This window comes from Corvus hawaiiensis, chromosome 2, assembly GCF_020740725.1.
Source record: "Corvus hawaiiensis isolate bCorHaw1 chromosome 2, bCorHaw1.pri.cur, whole genome shotgun sequence".
Lineage (NCBI taxonomy): Eukaryota > Metazoa > Chordata > Aves > Passeriformes > Corvidae > Corvus > Corvus hawaiiensis.
Window position 1 is genome coordinate 57,896,307 of NC_063214.1, and position 15,436 is coordinate 57,911,742.

At 42.0% G+C, this 15,436-nt stretch overlaps 1 protein-coding gene and 1 long non-coding RNA gene across 4 annotated transcripts in view; one reads left to right on the forward strand and one right to left on the reverse strand.

The window, feature by feature from the left end:
• Positions 1–2,341, reverse strand: part of RNASEH2B (ribonuclease H2 subunit B) — a 44,500-nt gene extending 42,159 nt beyond the window's left edge. For all 3 annotated transcript variants that reach the window (XM_048295226.1, XM_048295225.1, XM_048295224.1), the window contains exon 1: positions 2,238–2,341. In XM_048295226.1, coding sequence (XP_048151183.1) covers positions 2,238–2,319 — 82 coding nt within the window. In that variant the 5' untranslated portion in view covers positions 2,320–2,341. The remainder of the gene's footprint in view (positions 1–2,237) is intronic.
• Positions 2,342–11,026: 8,685 nt separating this feature from the next.
• On the forward strand, positions 11,027–15,072 carry LOC125322244. The gene is made up of 2 exons (XR_007201899.1): positions 11,027–11,497; positions 12,296–15,072. It is a non-coding gene; the product is annotated as an uncharacterized LOC125322244 (long non-coding RNA).
• The last annotated feature ends 364 nt before the right edge of the window (positions 15,073–15,436 follow it).

Consider the following 15,436-nt stretch of genomic DNA (forward strand, 5'->3'; position numbering starts at 1 on the left):
ATCTAGTCTTCTTGCAGAACTAGTCACAATCAAAGCAAGATAAATGACATACATCCAAGTGGAGATGCTATTAGGTTGGGCAGGATGGTGTATGTTATGAACCTTTCAAGGTGTTCTGGGAGACAGGCTACCCAGGTGACTAGTTCAAACTAACTTAAGCACTTGAAACCAAGACCTTAGAAAACGCCTTTACTTCAAGAAAAGTCTTGGAGCTTCTTGCTTAGAATGAAACCACACCTTGCCTCTTCTTCCTGCTATGCACAGGATAATGGCCACAGATACAAGAACATAAACAGGCTGCATACAATCAGAAGGTGCTGGTAGACTCAGTAACAAATGGCATTCAACTCACATCCAGAAACAGATCCTGTACTTATTTGCACCAGTTGTTTTTATGTATGTATGTAGCACAATGCCATACAGGTATGATGAAGATACAGATTGTCATATGAATAGAATTTTACCATCAAAGGGCATTTTTGTTCTAAATCCAACTGCAGCCATCTTTATTCCTGAAAGTAATCAGGTCTTCCTACTACACATTCTGCTAAACAGTGAATGAAAAATTTCTGAGATTCATGCAACAAAGCAGTTAAGAAATACAAAAGTCTGAAAAGTGATAACATTAACCTAAACTCTTTTCTGAAAATGCTAAAACCAAACTAAAATCATTAAATGTTTCATTTCAGCAGTCTCATTCATATGGCTGGCTAGTCTCATCAGCTGTGGAGTTCTGAATTTATCAGCCACAGACTTTTTTTAAAATCACCATGTGCTTTGAAGTTCAACTAAGGCTTAATAAACTTTCTTACAGGTCTGGAGTACTATATAAATTTTGTCAGAGCTGTGCTGGCATAATTGGTAATACAAACTGTCTGGCTTCATGAAAGTTACAAGCTCTGGCTCCAATCCTGCAAACACTTACTGAAGAATTTAACTTACTGCACAGAACTGACTACTCATGCATAAGCTAAGCATATTTGTAAATATTTGCACAGTATGGACATCTGTTGGCATAACCAGTCATCTGATACAAGATTCAGCTTTAAATCCTAGTCTGCATAGAGTCAGTATTAAAAAAGGAATTCCTCACTTTATTAATTCCTTTCTTAGGCACCAAGCATGTCACATACCAAAGGGTGGAACCAAAAACAAGAGGAAGAGAGGAATCAGTGAAATCATGACAACTGGTTCTGTTTCTCATATAACTAGAGAAGCCTGGTTTCTTATGGGTGTATGTCTCAAGACTGAGCTCCTGCCTTCAACCTTTGCTGAACGAAGCTCTTGCTATACCTTTCCTTCAGTGATGCCATTTACAGCATTTCTCACATCATCACAGGCAAAGCTCATAAAATTACTCCAAAGAACTCCTCCTTTTTATCACGTTTGGTTATTAACACTTTTAAATTATGGGTGGGGCTAAGAAATAGCCACAGTACAAAGCCAGCCCACAGATAATCATGGAAGTCGCATTTCCTTAAAAAGCAAACTAGAAAAGGCAATTATGTCTCCTTCCTCTTAGTGTCTTGGCATTTGAGCACATCCTGTTTCACTCATCCTCTTTAACAGAAAAACATTTTGTGATCTCCTTGTTTAAACCTGATATATGGCAGAAATACATGTAAGGGAGCAAAGGCATCCTCCCATTGATTCAGGGCTGAGTGGGAGAGACCAAGCCTCCACTACACAGAGCTTAAGGCCTTGGTGGTTATTGCACCTGAATACGGCAGGTGGATACCTGCAGAGCTGCCATGTGGAGCTCTGCTGCTTCAGAATAAAGACAAGATCTCACTCTGGCTTAGGGCTGAAGCTAGTTTGACAGCTGTGCCTTAGGGCACTAAACCGTTTCCTTCAAAAAATGCAGGAATGGACTGAGGGGATGGAGGCAAGACAGGCCGCCAGCTCCAGGGAGGGGACAGCGAGACCCATCAGGGACATCGGTGGCAAGAGCACGTGGCAAAACGCTAACAACACGTACAAATCAAACGCACTGATCCAGCGAGGGAAACCGGGTCCCTGGAGGGGAAGGGCGGGTACCCTGCGGGGCCTCGTGCAGAGGCCGTGTCTCAAATCGGCCTTACTACACCCGGGCGGGGACCGGCCGCACGCAGCAGCCCCGGCACCTGCCCCAGCTCCCGGGGAAGAGCGCCCGCCTCCGGCCCGAGCCGGCCAGCGGGGCGGGAGAGCTCGGCGCTGCGGCAGAGCCGCCCCTCCGCGGAGCGGACCCGCCGGGTTACCTGGGGCAATGAGCACCCACTGCGCGGGGTGCGCGCCCGCGGGACGCCGCTCCGCGCCCTGCCCGCTCCGTGCGCCCCGCATGCTCCGTGCGCCCAGCAGCCCGCCGCTCCCGCCGCCGCCGCAACATGGCGGGCGGGGCGGGCCGCGCCGGGAAGGGGCCGGGCGGCAGCGGGGCGAGGGGACGGCTCCGGCTGCGCCACCGCTCCGCCTCTTCCCCTTCCCGACACACGCAGGGAGTGGGTGGTACGGCCGTGGAGGGCGGGGCCGCCGGCGGCAAAGCTTCTGCTCTCCTGCCGGCCCGCGGGATTCGGGTGCGTGTGATGTCCCGCCCGAAAGGCGAAGGGAGCACCCAGGGCTCGTAAACGCTCGTGGTCCAAAGGAGCGATAGAAGTCACAGGGTCCGCGAACAGTCAGAAGGTTTCATTAGTGAATTGCTCGCTTGGCGTGGAAATTGTTTTGTTAGTCCCTGACCTGTTATGTAAGCACACGGCTTAGTGGGTTTTGGATATAGGGGTAGGGTGAAAGGGAAGAGAGAAAGGAAAAGATGAGTTAAAGAGGGGGAGAGAGAAAGAAAGAGGAAAAGAGAGGGGAGAAGAGATGGCCAGACCTGATTCCGGCATTGATCCCGCTCATGGTCCTGTGGGCTGCTGCCCAGGCTTGGGAAGGGTACCTTTTTATGGATAGGTTTTCTCCACCCTGAAGACAGGTTTCTCACTTCCCATGTAAATTAGTTACCAAACGCAGTCCGATCTTTCAGACCTTTCTGGAAATGGGTTGGAGGGCTTTGGGGGCCTTGGGTGGTCTTGACGTCTCTCTGCAGTCCATGCCCACTCCCTGGCTCCATCATTCCCGTGCTTGCACTGTACTCTGTTACGCTCATCTTTAGGAACTAGAACAAGGGTGTTTGTCCAGGAAAAGTGCTGCCCTACCTTCGCATGGCCCCCATCTCCAGCCACACCTTGTTCTTTCTCACGACTTGTCAGTACTGTAGTAGTTCTTTCTCACAGTGTGACAGGGCTTGACACAAAGGGCACAAACTGAAATAAATTCCATTTAAATATAAGAAGTGTCTTTAGTGGAGCAGGTTGTCCTGAACAGCTATGCCATCTCTATCAGTGGCGGTATTAAAATCCAGACTGGGTGTTCCTCTGAGCAGCTGCTGTAGCTGGCCCAGCCCTCTGGACTAGACCCTCTCCAGAGGTCCCTGCCAGCCTTAGCCATTCAATGGAACCTCAGTCCTACAAGGCTGGTTGTGGGCAGAGCCACAGTTCTCTCACAGCAGTCATCCTACCCAGTGTACAACATGATCCTGCTAAATAGGTTCTTTGCCTCCAGATCGCACTGAGGAGCCATAGCCGCAACACAAAATGCATATTTCATGCATGTGTATATATATGTACATAAACTTGGCTTTACCCACATAAGACTGGAGGGATGGCCACCTTCCCAGAGATTTAGGAATAAATATTATGTTATCAAAAGTATTAAAGTATACATATCAATTGTAAATCTCAGAGATATGAAACAAATATTAAAAACATACTAACATCTATTCCCCAAAACAGAGCAGAATTAACCAAGGCCAGCATATGCAAAACAGCTGAGCTGATGTAAGGCTGAAAAAAATAATTTCCTGAAGTTTGAGCATATACCTTCATCACTGAGATTACATTAATCTAAATTTGTTTTATTTTAATTTTTCTGACTTTTTTTCCACTGATTGAAGTAAGGCAAGGTTTAAGTGCCAAAGACCGCATTGCACCATGTGTTTTGAAGTCCGCAGAGAAATCACTTGCTCTTAGAGTGATTGCAATTTGCTGTGGCGTATGCCTGGATTGCAACACTCACTGATGGGTCTTGTAAAACTCTCCTCACTACTTGTGTTAGCAAAGAGAGAAAGATGCTTGCCAGTTCCACTGTAATCTGTACAATACCACAGGATGAGCAGAACAGAGCTGATTGCTGTGTTTGAAACCTTCCTAGAAGGAAAGACTTCCATGCGGAAAAAGGGTTCTCCATAAAATTTGGCTTCTAGTCCTGAAAACAACAGCGATTTTAGCATGTTGTATACCACTGAGCTTAACAAAGCTCTGGAAAAGACAGGAATCCAAGTCTGCAAGCCTCCAGATGCAGTGTGTGTCAGGATCAAGTCTAGAAGCATAAACTGCAGTTGTTCCAGAGCTCCTATTTCCTCCCTGAATGTAGTGGGTGATGGAAATACTGTAGCAAACATTGCTGAATGTTTACAAAAGTGACTTATTAAGCTCACATTTTTCAAAGTACCAATCCATCCTTATTTAGGCATCTGGTAAGTAAGCTAATTTTCAGAGGTGCTGAGTACTCCTACCATTAATTGAGCTGAATGAACATTTCAGCTGTTCATTTCTTTTGATTTATGAGCATCTCCCACAATCTCTAGATGTATATTGGCCTTGGGATCTATAATGTCTTTTTCCAGGAACTTTCAGATAGAAATGTTTTTCTCAGATACTTTGAAATGGCCTAAACAGAAATTCTCAAATAGGCCTGGACAAGGCTCTAGAATGACATCAGTTTTGGAATAAAAATAATGCAGTAATTTATACATGTTAAATATTTAAAACTTTCTGTTGTTACTCCTGCACACTTGATATAAACTGTTCCCCTTTATAAACAGAGGATATACTATATCATTATAAGCAAAAGATAAACTAATTAGGGATTTCTGTCAGGAGCTAATGATACTAAAATCTTATTTGCTTAAGAATTAAATACCTTACCTTCAGGCTTGCCAACATTTTTAAACTGTAGTGGTGTCTCCCTGAAAGAAAATGCTGAAGTTTAAAACACTAGACTGATCTGATGTGGTGGTATCATTTTAAATACTCAGATCTTAATTTCATGCACATGGGTATTCTCATTTGGGTCCATATGACTCATTAAGTCCAGAAAGTTAAATGCATCCAATATGGGACTGCATCCAATCTGAGGACAATTGTTTTCCACATTTCAGAGCCATTTGATTTGCATTCAGACTTCACCTGCATGCTGTCTGTTCATTCATTTCTCCTAGGGCTCCTTCTTATAATCCAAATATCTGTGCAAATACAAGCATCCCTTTTTGCCAAACAAAAATTACTTACTTTTGCTGCCAAAGAAATGCTACTTCTGTCCACCTTCAGCTGCAGAATTTACCTCTTCCTCCTCCCCACACTAGTTTTAAGTGAAGGCACTTTTAAACTTTGCTCGGAGCTAGAAACAAAAGAATGTATAGAAAGAAGTGTGATTCATTTTTAAGTCAAGGTTGACATTTAAAAGACAAAAATATTTCCACATGATTATGTTTCATTGTACACTGTTTCAACAAATATGGGCCATGTTTATCTATATTATGCTTCAGTGGTTCAAACATTTACATGCATAGCTTTAAATCCATTGCTCTGCACATTTAAAGGTCACCTATATATATGGATGCAAGGGTTACCTTTAATCCCAGTAAAAGGCCTAGTGATACATATAACTTTAGCTGATGTACCAAGATAATTATGATTCATTTTAAGTTATCTAGTATAAAATACTGCTCTAAGTTCATCACGGGCCAAATTATTGCTTTGTTTGGTTTTATTCAAAACAAAGCATGTGCGGCATTGAAACAAATTGAAAATATGGAGGCCAAACACAGAGGTGGCATTGACCTGAAAGAACACATACCGGCATTGCAAACCAATAAAACATCATTTGAATTTCTAACTGAAATTTCAGTTCAATCTGTCAAGCTGAAAAATAGTTATTTTAAATAGTTGTTCATAACAGCATTCATCTAAGCAAGTACTTCTCTTATTGAAAATAGTCCATTTTAAGGAAAATAACAGTATTCATTTAAAAGCACTCAAGCAATGGTGAAAAATATTCTAACCAGCTCTGAGCAGAAATCACTTTGTCCTTTGCAGTAAACAAGGTTATAGCCCAGTCTCCTAAAGAAGTAGGGCTTAGGGGAACATATTGTGTATTTGTATGCATGTCTGAGTCCTCCATCAGTAAGTGGTCACTGACTTCAGACACCTTTGATGCAGCTCCATATTTTATCAGAGCACACACCTAGGCTGAGGAAAGAAACATCCTTCAGGTGACATTGATCTCCCCCTAAAACAGACACCCATCTCTGGACAGCCCTTCAGCTCCCTAAAATTCATGGCATTTGTTGACTGCAGGCTCAATTTGGTTGCAGAGTGGGAACACCTGGCCACCCGATTCTGGTCCACTAGGGCACTGCCTCTCATAGGTCTTTTGTCATAATCTCTAGTTACATGTACATGTGTCACATACTTTAGGGTACCTTAGATTACATTAGCGGCCCTTCTAGGGAAGAAGAGGGTTGTGAGATAAAGAAATACAAATTCTACATGGCTTAGTAATGGGTTTTTTGATGTTCAAATGCCATAAGGCAGTGGAATATAAGTATCACAGCCAAGATTTCTCCCGTGTAATTATTCTTTCTTGTTGTCATGCCTTCAGCTGCAATAGGGTTCATTTTCTTCTGAGTAGCTGGTACAGTGATGTGTTTTGAAGTTGGTATGAGAATATATGTTAATGTTGACAACACACTGATGTTTTAGTTGTTGCTAAATAGTGCTTACTCTGAATCAGGGACTTTTCAGTTTCTCATGCTCTGCCAGCCAGCAGGTGCACAAGAACCTGGGGGGAAACCTGGTCGGGACAGCTGACTCAAACTGGCCAAAGGGAAATTCCATACAGCAGAACATCATGGCCAGGATTTAAACTGTGGAGAGCTGGCCAGAAGAGGCTGATCACTGCTTGGGGACTGACTGGGCATCAGTCAGCATGTGGTGAGCAAATGTATTGAGCACTGCTTGCTTTTTGGGGGTTTATTTCTCTCCCTTTCCTTTTTCATTACGATTATTGTTTTTATTATAATTATATAACTTTATTATATAATTTTATGTAATTTATAAATATAGAATGTATATATTATATTATATAATTTTATTATAATTAATATTAGTATTATTAATATATTTTCTTTTGTTTGAATTGTTAAACTGTTCCTACCTCAGCCCATGAGGCTGAAGATTTTCCGATCCTCCTCCTGACCGGGGAGGGTGGGAGTGAGTGAGCAGCTGCAATGGTGCTCAGCTGCCAGCTGGGGTTAAACCACAACACGTGGAGGTGTGAATATTCCTGAAGGCTTCCCAGCTTTGAATAATAGCATTTGTAAAATGGCTAACATATGCATGGATTATGTGATGTCTAACAAGAACTTGAGCTTGTGCCATAGTTCAAAGGAAATTTCAATCACCTACAGAACTCAAATTCATTAGAAAATTATCTTCACTGGTGAATTTGGAACTACTGTTTTGTTGTTATTCTAAAACCCAAATAATAGCAGGGGTTATCTGCCTATGCCTGTCTGTGGTTATGCATAGAAATCCCTCCATGGGGCCAGAAGTGTGGGCTGCTTAGTGGTTGTGTGAGAACCGAACTTTGCCTACAGGTGAAAGCAGGATGAGCTGTAAGCAGAAGGCACAGGCATGAGTGAGTTTAGAAAGAACAGGAAGGTCTATAGCAGTTTGAGACACCTGAGTTTTAAGTCCAAGAAGCTAATTTAATGCAGAATACAAACACTGCCCTCACAGATGAAGAAACATTAAAAACAAATTGTTGGTTCTTCCACTGTTGGAATGGCCAAGTCCCACAGAACACAGATGGCTTTGCCTGCCTCTTCCATTATTCCTGGTTGTGACTTCTTTACTGTAACTGTGAGTGATATCAGGAGAAGTAAAATAAACAGGGTTAGAGCATGCCCTCAAACACCATCCAGAAACCATCTGTATTGTCTAATTGGTAGCAACTCCAGGCTTAGTCCTGTGCCAACTAGTAAACTTCCCAGACACTGCACTAGCACAATGCCAGGGACAAGACGACTTTGCCCCAGTAAGTAATATAAGCAGTGTGATTTGGGTTTCCATGGTAAGATTTTGGTACCAGGAGGGGCTACAGGGGTGGCTTTTGTGAGAATCTGCCAGAAGCTTCCCCCATGTCCGAGAGATCCAATGCCAGCCGGCTCCAAGACAGACCCTCCACTGGCCAAGGCTGAGCCCTGCAGTGACAGTGGTAGTGCTTCTGCAATAACAGAGTTAAGAAGGAGCAAAAACCTGCACCATTGCAGACAGAAAGAGGAGTGAGACTGTGTGAGAGGAACAGCCCTGCAGACACCAAGGCCAGTGGAGAAGGAGGGGCAGGAGGTGCTCCAGGCGCCAGAGCAGATTCCCCTGCAGCCCCTGGTGCAGACCATGGAGAGGCAGCTGTGTCCCTGCAGCCCATGGGGATCCATGGGGGAGTAGAGAGCCACCTGCAGCCTGTGAAGGACCCCACCCAGAGCAGGTGGATGTGCCCAAAGGAGGCTGTCACCCCACGGGAAGCCTGTGCTGGAGCAGGCTCCTGGCAGGACCTGTGGCTCCATGGAGACTCACACTGGAGCAGCCTGTTCCTGAAGGACTGCACCTCATGAAAAGGACCCACACAGGAGCAACTCATGAAGAACTGCAGCCTGTGGGAAGGATTCACGTTGGAGAAGTTTGTGAAGGACTGTTTCCTGTTGGAGGGACACTACACTGGAGCAGGGAAAGAGTGAATCATCCTGCTGAGGATGTGTGATGACAATGCGTGATGAACTGACCGCAGCCCCCCCTTCACCATCCCCCTTCGCTGCTGGCAGGGAAGAGGTAGAGAAATTGTGAGAGAAGTTGAGCCCTGCCTGGAAGAAGGGAGGGTGAGGGAACGGTGTTTTAAGAATTGGGTTTATTTCTCGTTTATTTCTCATTACCCTGCTCTGTTTTGATTTGTGATAAATTAATTTCCCCAAGTTGAGTCTGTTTTGCCCATGACAGTAATTGTAGAGTGATCTTTCCCTGCCCTCATCTCTATCCACAAGCCTTTCCTTATATTTTCTTTCCCCTGCCCAGCTGAGGAGGCGAGTGACAAAGTGGCTTTGGTGGACAGCTGGCACTCAGCCAGGGTCAACTCACCACACAGGGCCACCCTGTTTTGTGGAAAAAGTACAGCATCAGCATCATGCTTCTTCCCTTGGGTCCGTGGAAGGCACTCTGGGTTGATTTATTTACTGGTTTAAACACAGCCATGCTTCAGTATGGCTCATAATGTGCCTAGTGAGAATTTTTGCCAAATAGGACTCTACTGCAAGCAGGCATGACAGGTCAGTAGTCAAATAGATCTTGCAAGGCTCACCCATTTCTAGGTCTTGTGAGTGAAGATTTCATAGAAATGGCCAGTTAATGCACTGTCAGCTTGACATTTCTGGAAGTGCACAACTTACTGCATATGAAGAAAACTTACTGTACATCTGCATCTGTAATGTGTGAAATAGACTGTGTAACAGCTGCAGATGAGTGCAGGTACTGATGCATGCACTGTGTCCATTTGCCCAGAACTGCCAGCCCAGGCAAAGTGATTGCCATGGCTCCAAATGGACAGCCAGGCATGCAGGAATCCTTGACCATGTTCTTCTTTTTCTGACTGTAGAAATTTCGAGGAAGAAAAAGGGCTCTTTTCTGTGGAAATATGAAGATATATCTAAGAATTTAAGATTTTCAGTTGTTTCTGAATTAATGGTTTCAGCTCCTATACCATACAAAACTTTTCACTTCAGAACAGTTTTTCATTTATCTTTTGAAAGTCTCCTGAATTCATGTGCAAAATGAATCTTACTGGTAATTAGGTATTTGGTGAATTCTTAGCTTGCTGCATGTGTTAATCATATTGAAACTAGCTATACTCTAATGTTGCTTTTAATTCAGACTGAAAATCAGTATTCTCAGTTGAATTATGTATTGGCTTATGAAGTGTTGTGTCTTCACTACTGCAAGTAAGTCTTATTTTGTGAGCTCTGCAAAAAGATTATATAGTTAATATACATAAAATTTGATTTCAGCCAAGTATGTTCTCAAGGGGAATTCCAGGAGGCAAAGGGTCCTTGTTACTTGGAACATCATTAACAGTATTTTGTGACCTTCAAGGCAGATAATTAGAAGAATAAGTTGTTAAGGTTTATGTACCATCCATAGCGTTATTGAAACAAAGGACCTGTGTGAGATGCTTTTTCAAAGATTCTGCACAGATCAAGAATTGTTGTCTTTGACATAACCCTTATCAAGAACATCATACCAGAAATGAAGAACTGGCAGTAAAACATCCCCTGTACTGGATTTGGGAAGTAACCAAACTGATTACAAAGAAAGATTGTAAATTGATTTAAAATGTGAAAGGGTTGTATTAAACCTAAAGACTGCTGTACTTGTTCCATATCTTTAGAAGTGACTGGCTGAAGACTGGCTTGCCCATAGTCTGAAACAGACCTTTTATCATCTGTCCGCTGGATGGAACAATACAGGCATGTTTCATTTATTTAGGATATGGCCAGGGGCCAAAGAAAGATTAAAAATGTAAGCAAGAGTCAGTGCAATGGTTGTTCCTGTAAGAGTTAGGCATTTGGATTGCAATATCAGCAAATCCGCCCACAAAAGATATATTCCTACAACAGAGGATTTTCATTTATGTCCTGGAAAAGCTATTGGTATGGTAAGGACAGGCTTACCCATTACTCCAGCAGCTGAGTTTGGAATGCATTTGGCATTTACGAGAGTAAACAAAAGCAATTGACATACTTGAATAAGTTGTTTTGTGAGCAGCAGAACTAATGAATGCAAACAAATTCTAAAAGGAACAAATTGTTCCTTATGGAATTCTGTCTTTGTTCTTCAGCCTCCCTCATCATAACCCCAGCTCCCCTGCCCAGGTCCTCTGCACTTTTTGAGCCAGCTGAGACTCATCACATGCTGCAGCTTACTCAGGGCTGGGGTGTGCTGTTGGCCCCCTGGCCCTGCCATAACTGAGCTCACTGTGTCTCTGTCTCACTGAGGGCAAGTTTTCTGAGGACCTCTGTCCTCCAGAGAAACTTCATTGTTTTGTAGATGCTTGAGAGGGGTTCAAGCCTGCCTGAGGGACCTAACTTGAGCTTAAATTCAAGAAAGCCAGCCTTGTTTCAGTGTTTCTGCCCTACCAAAAGCAACAATAGATCATCACTGCTTGTCTGAGACCAGGCATCTAATTTTTGCAGACAAGGTCTGCCTTCAGAGAGATCCAAAGGTATTCAACTGTCTACACTGACTGTAGAGGGAAACTTTCCTTTAGGAGAGCTTATTCTTCAGTTTCCTGAAATGTTTGGTCAAGGTAAAAACCTAAGGTAAGACTCCAATTTGAGCCTTATTTTTTCTATTTTGATTGAAACTGTCCCTGGAGGTCAGCAGAGGCGGACAGACAGATTGCCACATTGTGGGAATTATGGGAAACTATGCTAAAAGTAATAACAATTAGGAAGCACATGTATTTAATTGTAATGGTTTATCTGCTTGAATATTGCTCTAGATAATGTAGAAAAATACTGCAAAAATAGAATAAATTTTCATTTAGTTTCATTAGAACTTTTTTTTTTAATAGTTGAATACAAGTCCAAATCTTGTGTCTATCTGAAACAATTTAATTCAAAAATGTAGAAGAGTTCAGTCCAAGATTTCATTTCAGGTAAGGGAACTGATCCTGCTACATACATTGTTAGTGAGTTGAACAGAAGACTAAAACTTCTTGAACGCAAACTTCTGTAGAAAAGCCATTCACCAGTTGAACTCAGCTTTTCTAATATACCCGTGTCTTCTGAAAGTACCCAGACCAGTGGCTGATGTGATTCCTTAATCTTTCTCCAAAATACATTTTTAATTTTTCCTTGACACTCAGGTGGATCAGAGCTCTACTATTTTATGATTTAATTCTCTTCAGCTCTTTTGGAACATGCACAAAAGAACTGGAGAACTGCTGGTTCAAAGGGATAGTAACAGAGCTGGAAATAAGTCAGTTTGAATAAAAGAAGAAATCAGCTGAGCCTGTAGTCAAAAAATCTGACTGATTTCAAGCTGAAATCTTTGGCACATTGGGATAACAAAGAACACACTATAAAATGAAGGTTTCTGCCTTCTTGTCCTCTTAGGATGAAGCCAGAGCGAGGAGATACTCTGATGGCCATTCCACTGTGCTAGCTCAACCACAAATGTGACTGGGAAGTGGATGAGGTCTCACAGGAAGCCTGTTTTGAGCTCAATTTCACAACAGAAGAAGTGAGCTGTTTAGGAGTAAGAATACCTAATTTTCTTCAGTGAATGTCTGAAGACTCTGCTATAAGACCTTGACATTCACAGTATGGAATGCCTGTCTATTTGTCCGCCCATGCTCACTTTATTTTTTTTTTAATTAAGTGCTGGTTTGGCCAAGGTATGCATTCATGAAAAGTGCTAATAAATCTCTGATCACCTGGGCTGGCTTTGTTTCACAGACAGCACTCACAGGAGTGCTGAGTCTTCTTCTGTGAGCAGTGACATTGGCACAAGGAAGAGCAGTTCTCCTTGCCACCAAAAACCAACCTGTCTTCAGAAGGCAAGCGGGTGAGTTCCTTCACTTGCAGCGAGGCTTTGCTTCTTCTCTTCTCCACCATGCAAGTACTCTCTAAGCCTTCTATGGTCTGGCTCTAGACCCAACTGCAGTCACATTTTTCTTCACAGAGTTGAAATAAAATTTTACAAGTCAGTTTTGCTTAAGCAGCAGAATGCTTGGGGGACCATCCTGGACTCAAGGAGAGGTATTTCCACTGAGGTATTAAAACTACTGAAGTATTAAACTATTATCTGAATATTTCTGAAAAAGAAGAAGCCTAAGAAATATGTAAAAATCCACTTGCTTTATTTGTGCAATATATAATTTGTGAATTACATAAAACACATCTAGGACAGTATCAGTCCTTGGGGAGGATATCTTAGTTCTGCCTCACAGGACTTCCACATTTAACTTAGGAGTAGAGTGGTAAACCAAAGCTAACACTTTTTTTTTTTTTTTTTTTTTTTTTTTTTGTAAACTAAGACTTCTATGCTCAAGTCCTAAGTGGTTTAATGTGGAAATTCTGAGGGACAAAAAGCAGAAAAAGGAAAGAGCAATTGTAAATAAACCCACAAGAAATAAGGAGGATTTTGGCAAAGGAGGATAAAAAGAGAAAGAAACAGAGAAGTGAAATACGTCTAGTGAGAGAGAAAGAAGGAGTAACTGCAGGGAACACCAGACATTTCCTACCCATGGGACCATGTCAGTGGCTCAGACAGAAGCAGCTGTACTCAGCAGAGACCCAGATTTGTCTGAGACCCTGGGGCTGTCTTGACAGAAACTAAACCCAACTTTCAAATGCCAAGCAAAACAGGGTTAGAGATGAAGAAAGCTTTTTACCTTAAATGAAAAGCTTTGCCTTAAATAAAAACTTTCAGAGTTCTCCCTTCTCCTCTACTGCATGAAAAATAGAAAACTTTAGCAATCAATGGCTGTTGGGCTCTGTTGTCAAGGTCTTGGTTATAATGCAGCTTGGACAGCCACGGTGGATGAGGCCAACGGGGGATTCAAATGGAATGACCTTCTTTTGTTGCATTTTGGTTTTCAGTTTTTATTTTAAAAAAGCTCTTTAGCTTAGGTCTCTACCTAGGTTTTTTTTGTAACTGAGGTATAAAACAGTTTGGCTCCATCTTAACTGGCCAGCCAAACTGTGTTACAAGGTCAGGCCATAAACAAATTTAACAACTGTTGTTAATTAAATAGTTATTGTAGTATAGATGGGGTCAAACAAAGGGTATGTGTGGGAGGGGAGGGAAAGAGAGGGCCTAAGTGGCAAAAGGTGGGGGAATCTTGGCTCCTGACTCAGAAGGCGTGAACAAGCAAGAACTCTGTGGAAAAGACCTCTGGGACATAACAATAACAGTTAGCGTTTCAAATTTTGGTGCAAATATTAAGAAATTAATAGCAAAAAACCCCAACCCATGTTCTCTCATTTACACTTTCCTATTATGTGAAACCATCTTGGTAAGACTTGGCTTTTCTCCAGCAGAAATCCTGTATCTGCCTCTATCAGTGGTATCACTTCAATGACATATTAATGCCTCCCAATGCCAGGATGTTGTCCAAGTTCCAGCTGTTTGAAAGAGTTGTTACAGAATGGGAATTCCAGTTGGAGATTTATAGAACAGCAACAGGAAAAAAAAAAAAAAGGTTACATTTAATTTTAATACTCAGAAATGTGCTTTCCTTGTCATGAAAGTGGAACCCTGCCTGCATGTCTGCAGCCTGCCTTGCATACTGATTTTGTGTGTGCCTAGCTAAAACCAGTGCCTGTGATATGATCTGATTTTGACTGTACAGAAGAAGGTAGGAGGAGCAAAATTTATGCTTCAGGTCTGTAAGGCATTTTAAAGTTAATCGGGTCCTTTGGGTCTGATATAATTTGTGTAAGATTGCTGTTGATGATTAGAATAGCTATTTAAGGTTTTTGTTAATAGTCTGTTACATGGACCCAGTGGAAAGATTCCAATAGCAGTCTGTTAGTTTTTCCCTGTCACATTCAGGTTACAGACCCTTCACAGATGTTGTAAATAGACATCAATACTAAAAGGGAATATTACACAAATTAAAATCATAAGTGTGCTCGAAACTGCCAACATAGACATTTTGTTAAAAACATCTGTCACATAAAAGCAAACATTTAAGGCCATTATATTTATAACAATTGTTTTCATTTTTAATATGTACTACATATTTTTCTTTTCTTCTGTTATTATTGATTTGAATATTTTTTCTTAGACTTTAATACTTATTTTTTCCAACATTACTTATGTTCTTGACCATATAAACAATAATGTGGACTTTTAATGAAAAGAAATAAATCTCAGTGTTTGGAAATCTAGTGGATACTTGCACAATGAATGAGTCAACTGAGAATCCAACACCATGTTCTCCAAAAAAAAAAAAAAATATAGTTATCAAATGTTACAAACAAAAGTATTAAGCTGGATGTCTGTTCAATTACATCCAGTTATTTAATTCTGTTCTGAAATAATTTCTTAGGTGAAAAGGATAAATGACACATAAATGTCCTCTTCTGGGCCTTTTTGTTGCATTACTGCTGATGCAGCTGTTCCAATTGTACAAGTACTCACCAAAACACTGTGCAACAGAGCCCCCCAAAGCTGGACAGCCTTGAGATGCTTTCTGACTAACACACCTACTGCACCGGTGTTATCCACCCTTCCTTCCCCCTTTCCAC